Source organism: Leuciscus leuciscus, assembly GCF_965113295.1.
Source record: "Leuciscus leuciscus genome assembly, chromosome: 9".
Classification (NCBI taxonomy): Eukaryota; Metazoa; Chordata; class Actinopteri; order Cypriniformes; family Leuciscidae; genus Leuciscus; species Leuciscus leuciscus.
In genome coordinates, this window is record NC_138733.1 from 13,515,034 (window position 1) to 13,523,328 (window position 8,295).

The 8,295-nt window shown below is 37.2% G+C and overlaps 1 protein-coding gene across 1 annotated transcript; it reads right to left on the reverse strand.

Moving 5' to 3' along the window:
• Positions 1–1,593: 1,593 nt before the first annotated feature.
• Positions 1,594–7,697, reverse strand: tmem160 (transmembrane protein 160). The gene is made up of 4 exons (XM_082181253.1): positions 7,398–7,697; positions 7,002–7,026; positions 5,177–5,269; positions 1,594–5,016 (listed from the first exon to the last, which is right to left on the reverse strand). The coding sequence occupies exons 1-4, from the start codon at positions 7,620–7,622 to the stop codon at positions 4,709–4,711; spliced, it is 651 nt and encodes a 216-aa protein (XP_082037379.1). The 5' UTR covers positions 7,623–7,697; the 3' UTR covers positions 1,594–4,708.
• Positions 7,698–8,295: the final 598 nt, after the last annotated feature.

The window sequence follows — 8,295 nt, forward strand, 5'->3', positions numbered from 1 at the left end:
CATTCGTAGCGCCCAATAAACGGCTCTGGGCATTCATAAACCACGCCTCAAATACGAGAAAATGAACATGTGGTTCCCAGACCACGTCTCAATGAGAAAGAGGTCTGACGTTAGCCAGTCTATGGAGAGTCTATATTTTATAACTAAACATTTTATATACACATTTGGCTAATGATTGTTCGCTTAAGTAGTGTTTTTGTAGTTGGAATATATAAAAAATAAATACCAACTCAAACTAGAATCTTTTGTAGAATTTTTTATCTCTTTGATACATCAATATAGAAGAATATGTTTAAATCACTTTAGAAGGAAGCAAATAAATTACTGGTCCAACTTCTCCCTCTTTTTAAAGTGTGGAAAAAGGAAAAGAAGTTCAAAGATCGAGACTCCAGCAACACCTGCTGCATATGCAACAACTTTATTGAAGATTTTTTAATACCAAAGGTTTTAAGCCGCCTAGTGGACAAAAACAGTTAGTGCTGTTTTAAAATTTACAAAGCATTCAGACAGTAATAAAGTAGATGTAGAAATTTGGCCAATCTGTAATCTTTACTTTTACTGTTTCAGTAAGTGTACTTTAATAAGCAGTAAAATAATTGTGGGAAATCATGTTAAAAGAGGTACAGATGAAATGTGTAAGGGTTAGACTGTATTCAGTTGCTGGTTTGCTGTCGCAATACTCCATTATTCACTGCAAGGCAGGGCCCCAAAATTATCCTGCTTAGGGCCCCCAGATTTACAGAGCCGGCCCTGATGGAGACAATAACGTTATCGTTTCCCAAAATGTCGTTGTCGTGTAAATGAACAGGCAAAACACATAACAAGTTTTCAGTTTTTAGTCAAAAACATTGTCGTGTATACGCCACCTAACTTTGCGTTTTTTTGCGTACAGACGACAATGTTGTCACAAGGATCATTGAAAATGATTAAAAACGCTGTATTCTGCTGCCAGGCCAGTAGTTGGCGATATCACTTTGTAAAAAAACACTATGCGCCTATAGATTGAGCATGTGCATGACACCATCATTTACACAAATTCTGTAGTTTACACAGAGACGACTATCGTTTTAAAAAGCTTCCGTTTTCAGGTCCCTAAAACACCATTGTCGTGTAAATGAATGGCCAAAACACATAAAAAAATGTTTTCCGTTTTTAGTCGAAAACAGTGTCGTGTAAATAGCCTCTAAAACTAATAAAAAAATTAGTAAGGCGGTTCTGGCAACTAACTGAAATAAGTTTAAGTAGCAAAGTCACTAACATGGAAATACCAATAGGTTAAAACTATTTAAAAATGACAAAACCACATGATGGAACTACTAAAACAAACTAAAAAAAATTATAAATAAGATAAATATATATATATATATATATATGTGTGTGTGTGTGTGTGTGTGAAAAAGCTCATTCAAAATATGATAAATACTATAATAGTTTATAAATAATACTAAAATAACACTGCCCCATAGATTTCTATTGTAAATGCATTACTGTAGAAGTGCAATTTACAGTACTTTTAATTTAACTAGTTTCGACCTGAATCACTCCTTTAGCTCCACTAATAGTTTATCCAAAATAACAGACAAGAAAAATTCGCAACTGACAACAATTTAATCTGTAATAGGACATTTTGGATGTTGAATTATTCCTTGAAGGTAAGATGTGTACATTTGCTTTTAACATGAAAAAAAAAAACTGGATTTAAACATTTAGAGTTGACTGATTCTACGTGTGCAATGTGCGCCGATTAAATTTACGCCGATTAAATGTACAGTAAACATACACTCCAGTAGTGTCCACACACACATGCCTGACAACACATCTCACCTCATCGGATTATCGACGCAACAAAGACAGCAACTGCTAATAACAATATCTATACTTTGGATTCATGCATAATAAATGACAAGTCGTGCTTTCATCGCTGTTGAGAGAAAGCCATGAGTTGGAAGATGAAGTCTACAAGTTCTTGTCAAATCTACAATGAGTGATTTTATTGAGTAAGACTAGAGCAGGAAATCTGAAGGGAATTGTGAGAGACGTGAGGTAATCATTTTCACATAAATCTCAAAGAATAAGCTCAATACTATGGAAAAATGCAGCATTATGAAAACTGATATGTACCAAGAAAAAAAAACTGCTCTTATATTATAAAAGCTGGAAGACTTTACAGTAAGGTTCAGTTTGATAGCATTACTTAATGCAAAAAATTGAACAATATTGTCAATGCATTTATTAACCTTGATTAATGTTAAATTTCTACAGATACAAATCAAAAATGTAAGTCATAATTATATATATATATATATATATATATATATATATATATATATATATATATATATATATATATATACACTGCTCAAAAAAATTAAAGGAACACTTTGAAAACACATCAGATCTCAATGGGGAAAAATATCATGCTGGATATCTATACTAATATGGACTGACTGGGTAATGTGTTATGAACGAAAGGATGCCACATCGTTTGATGGAAATGAAAATGATCAACCTACAGAGGATTGAATTCAAAGACACCCCCGAAATCTAAGTGAAAAAATGATGCAGCAGGCTTGTCAATTTTGCTGAAATTTCATTGCAGCAACTCAAAATGGTACTCAGTGGTTTGTATGGTCCCCACGTGCTTGTATGCATGCCTGACAACGTCGGGGCATGCTCCTAATGAGACGACGGATGGTGTCCTGGGGTATTTCCTCCCAGATCTGGACCAGCGCATCACTGAGCTCCTGGACAGTCTGAGGTGCAACCAGGTGATGTCAGATGGACCGAAACACAATGTCCCAGAGGTGTTCTATTGGATGTAGGTCAGGTGAGCGTGGTGGCCCTTCAATGGTATCATTCCTTAATCCTCCAGGAACTGCCTGCATGCTCTCGCCACATGAGACCGGGCATTGTTGTGCACCAGGAGGAACCCAGGACCCACTGCACCAGCATAGGGTCTGACAATGGATCCAAGGATTTGATCCCGATACCTAATGGCAGTCTGGGTGCCATTGTCTAGCCTGCAGAGGTCTGTGCGTCCCTCCATGGATATGCCTCCTCAGACCATCACTGACCCACCACCAAACCGGTCATGCTGAACGATGTTACAGGCAGCATAACATTCTCCACGGCTTCTCCAGACCCTTTCCTGTCTGTCACGTGCTCAGGGTGAACCTGCTCTCATTTGTGAAAACCACAGGGCACCAGTGGCGGACCTGCCAATTCTGGTGTTCAATGGGAAATGCCAATCGAGCTCCCTGGTGCTGGGCAGTGAGCACAGGGCCCACTAGAGGACGTCGGGCCCTCAGGCCACCCTCATGAAGTCTGTTTCTGATTGTTTGGTCAGAGACATTCACACCAGTGGCCTGCTGGAGGTCATTTTGTAGGGCTCTGGCAGTGCTCATCATGTTCCTCCTCGCACAAAGGAGCAGATACCGGTCCTGCTGATGGGTTAAGGACCTTCTACGGCCCTGTCCAGCTCTCCTAGAGTAGCTGTCTGTCTTCCTGGAATCTCCTCCATGCTCTTGAGACTGTGCTGGGAGACACAGCAAACCTTCTGGCAATGGCACGTATAGATGAGCCATCCTGAAGGAGCTGGACTGCCTGCGCAACCTCTGTAGGGTCCAGGTATCGCCTCATGCTACCAGTAGTGACACTGACCCTAGCCAAATGCAAAACTGGTGAAAAACAGTCCAAAAAGATGAGTAGGGAAAAAATGTCAGTGGCCTCCACCTGTAAAACCATTCCTGTTTTGGGGGTTGTCTCACTGTTGCCCATCTAGTGCACCTGCTGTTAATGTCATTAACACTAAAGCAGCTGAAACTGATTACCAACCCCCTCTGTTACTTAACTGACCAGATCAATATCCCAGAAGTTAAACTGACTTGATGATATTCTCTGATTAAAAAGTGTTCCCTTTATTTTTTTGAGCAGTGTATATATATATATATATATATATAGACAGAGAGAGAGAGCATAAATATGTATATATATATATATATATATATAATTATGACTTAAAACAATTATTTGTATCTGTATATACATATATATAAAAAATTATGATTTAAAACATTTATTTGTATCTATCTATCTATATCTATATATTATAAATGTCTATAAATCTATAAATTATAGATGTCAAAATATAAATTATAAGAAATTCTAAATTAACATGAACTAATGTATCATCTAAAAGAAGAATAGTATATTTAATGATGAATGCTTTATTGTTATTATCAGTTACTTAATGCATTAACTAATGTTAGAAAGTCAAACCTTGTTGTAAAGTGTTACCAAACAAATATCAGAACTTTTATTTCTAAATTACGTCACTATATAAAATAGTGAACATGCCCATTTATTACAATTGAACAACCAAGATGCTGAACTAGTTGTCCGGTAAGTGCTAGTTAAGAAATGAACTTTTATTTTAATGTTCCAGCACTCATATCCCACAACCAACAAAAATATTACATAGGAAAAAGGTGAATTTATGTCCCTTTGTAAGCAGTGGCTCATGTTCAAAAGTATAAGAAACAAAAACTCACTCAACCCAATAGAGTACTGCACAATAATGTTAGTCGAAGCCACAACGCCACACCGACCTGAACCCAGTGTTGCCTTTTGTCTTAAAGCAGTTTATGAACACAGAACTCTGGCTCCGGGTCAGTGTAAAAGGCATTTCAACTCAAAGTCTCCTCTCGTCTCACTTGTCTTGGCCTTTTTCTTCAGGACCTCGTCTCTTGCTCCGGGCTCTGCACTCGGAGCACTCCCCGCCCTCATCTCCCCCGTGCTCTTCCTCATCCTCATCCTCGTCGTGAATGATCTCCACCTCCAGGCGGCCGATGTAGAGCGATACTGCACACAGCCAGAAGAGGGCAGCGCTGGACACCACAGCCGTTTGGAGCAGCACAGCGGGCAGAGAGAGAAGCATGATCCTCCTCAGAGTCAGAAGACTGACCACGTATGACGCTCCACCGAACGACACACACACTCCGCCCAGGATGAAGAACGCTGCGGGACAAAAGGGAACAAACCTTTCAGAACAGGAAAAGGATTTAGGTCTGAGTCAGATGTTCCTCACACTCACACACAAACATGACAGAGCAGAGAGGGAAAAGACTGAGAGCATGCATGAAAACAAAACAAAACAGAGAAGAAAGAGATGTAGTACCATATCCAGCCTCTCGGCCCACATCACTCTGTACAAACGCAATAACGCCGATCCCTGTTGCCAGGAGACCATTCCGGAACCAGGACAAAAATCCTGCAAAAAATAAATGAATAAAATTGAGTTAATTGAGTAAGGAGTTATCCATTTATCTGCCTAAAACATTCATTGATCACTTTTGTATAGAGTGAAACATTCAGGTTCTAGAAGTAAAAATCTCCCATTCATTTTTTTTTTTTTTTTTTACAGAACAACAGATTTTTAACGATAATTTCCTAAATGTTAAAGACAGATCTACTGTGAGCTATGGGGTTGTTCATTTCAATGGTATATGCTTTTGTCGAAAATAATTCGATTATTTAGCATTATAGAGCTGCACGATTCTGGACAAAATGAGAATTGCTGCAGTCTATTTAAAAATGTTTAATTTATTTGAATGAATTACTTTTAAAAAATCGGTTTGAATAAATGTTCCAATGACTCACTCGTAAAGACTTGACTTGATTCATTACTGGATGAATCGGTGTTTTTGAATGAATCTCTTGAATGACTGATTCACTGAAAAAATATATTTTTAACAGTCTGTCACTATTTACTCGCAAAATCAATACAATCGATATTTGAAGCATCAAGTTACTTTCAAAAAGGTGACTAGCTCTACTGTTTTTGAAGCTTTTTCACACCTAAACATGATAACTGCTCTCTGGCTCAGTGGCAGCGCCAACGCAGACATGAATGATCCGGTGTGGTTTTGACACAGGAACATTCATTGTCAGATCGCATGGGTGTTGCAGTCTTTTAACAATTAATCGTGCAGCTCTACTGCTTTATTTCAACTTATTTTTAAATAACCGTGTTTAATTAGAGAAGAGAGTGCAACTGTCAGGTTCCAGAAGTAAAAACTCATACATACATTATATATATTCATATATATATATATATATATATATATATATATATATATATATATATATATATATATATATATATATATAATTGCTTCAATAAATGTTTGTAATGTTATGTCCTTGTAGGGAAAGTAAGGAACACTTTTTTTTTTTTTTTTTTTTTTTTTATATTTGGAAAAACACTTCCAGAACCAAGGTCTTGGTCCAAGGCCAGTCTTTATAACAACAGCACAAAAAGGAATAGTTTACCCAAACAATGAACGTTCTTGCATCATTTATTCACCCTCATGTCATTCCAAAACCTTATGTCTGTCTGTGTCTTCCATTCAATGCAAAATGCAAAATATAAATAATGTGCTTGTCGCTCTTTTCCATGAAATTACGATGAATTGAAAATCTCAAAAGGATGCAAAAAATACCATACAAGTAATAATAGTCTAAATGACTTCAGAAGACTTGGAATAAATTGCTCTAGAGGTTTGTGTGAGGAAAAGACCAAATTTTAACATGTTATTCACTAATGAACTTTTTGTTCAATGTTGATCATTGAATCAGTGAGTTGAACATCATGGTTTTATGAAATGGATCAAACAATTAATTAATTAATTAGAAAAGACCTGACTCTAAATAATGATTTGTTCACAAATAGGACATTAAATGACATTGAAAGGAACTTGTCCTTCACAACAAGTTATCAGGCAACTTCAGTAGATTAAGTATAATACACTTTATTCACACTTTCTGTTATTTTGGAGCATAGCAGTCCCGAGTACACTAATAGTGTATAGTTCAACTACATTAATAGTAGCCAAAATATTCAACTAAAAAGTCCCACAGAAGAGAACAGTCATATTTACTAAAAACATGAGGGTGAATAAATGATGGCATTATTTTCTATATGTCAGGACAGATGATCTCACCTGTTTCATGAGACTTCCTCAGCATCTAGAAAATAAAATAATGTAAGAGTTTATACACAGATCATTTGGTATGCATGTCAATAAAGATAAGACAATTTATAAAATATGGTACTGCCATTATTATTATTATTATTATGTAATATTAAACCAAGGTATTGCCATCGTTTTTGGACACGACACCATGTTAAATAACACGGTTTTTGTACGAGTACCATTGTAGAACCATACTCTTTGAATTAGCATGTGAATAAGATAGTGCATTAATATATAGTAGCATCATTGTATACTACTAGTGTACCAGAGTACCACCAGTACTTTTTGTAATTAGTAATAATATAATGAAACGTCTAAAGTGAGAGCATCAGGAGGAATGTGTGAGTGAGTGTTAGTGTTTACCAGCGCGTCGGCTTTATCTAGTTCAGTAATGATGTACTGTTGCTGTTGCTCCACTGCTCGGGTTCTGTTCAGCGGGGGTTTCTCCAGCGCACGGCGCGCGCTCCCCCGGTGAAGCGCGCGCGCCGGAGTCCACGCGTACTGAAGCAGCGGCCGCCGCGCGACCTGCGAGAACGGGCACACAAGACGGGACAACCGCCTGCTCGTTAACCAACTTATGGAAGCCATCGTTTACAATGGACTGGGAAAACCCAAAACACGACCTTTACCCAACCTCTGAACTCTGACACTGCCGGTGAGTGTGTGTAAAGACTCAAGCCTCGTGCTCGCAGGAGTGCGCGTGGAATTCAGTGGCGCCATCTATCATTACTTCCTCGACATATTATGTTATTTATGTATTATAATGAGTTCGTATTCAATGTCCCTGATGCGTTTAGTTACATCTCTTTGTTACGCAGTACTATATTTTAAAATGTGTAATTTTTAGGGGTTTTAAAGGTAATAACGTAGGAAGATTAAGTCGACGTTGTGTCCACAAGATGGCGCCAAAACACAACAAATCTTGTGCTGTTATTGACATATCATGTCATAATTATGACTTTTTTTTAAATCATAATTTAGCCTTTTTATCTCATAATTACGATTTACCAAAGCATGATTTTTTTCCCTTATGTGGCGGAAATGGGCTTCCATGGTATTTGGACCAGTAACAAACTCTAGTAAAATTGTTGTCCAAAATGCCAAAAAAAATTGTGCTTGGTAGATTACTTACAAATTGTAATCCATTACTAAATACAAATTACATGATGAAAACTGTAGTTAGTAATGTAATCATTTCACATTTTAGGTAATATAATCTGATTACTTTTAGCCTTAACTTGTTTATCACATAGGCCGGATT

Excerpts from the sequence above, each read along its gene's own strand:
- tmem160 (XM_082181253.1), bottom strand. The coding sequence starts at position 7,622 with ATGGCTTCCATAAGTTGGTTAACGAGCAGGCGGTTGTCCCGTCTTGTG. Across the intron at positions 5,270-7,001 it reads GAGGAAGTCTCATGAAACAG|GATTTTTGTCCTGGTTCCGG; the intron begins GTGAGATCATCT and ends TATTTTTTGCAG. Across the intron at positions 5,017-5,176 it reads GGGCCGAGAGGCTGGATATG|CGTTCTTCATCCTGGGCGGA; the intron begins GTACTACATCTC and ends TTTGTCCCGCAG.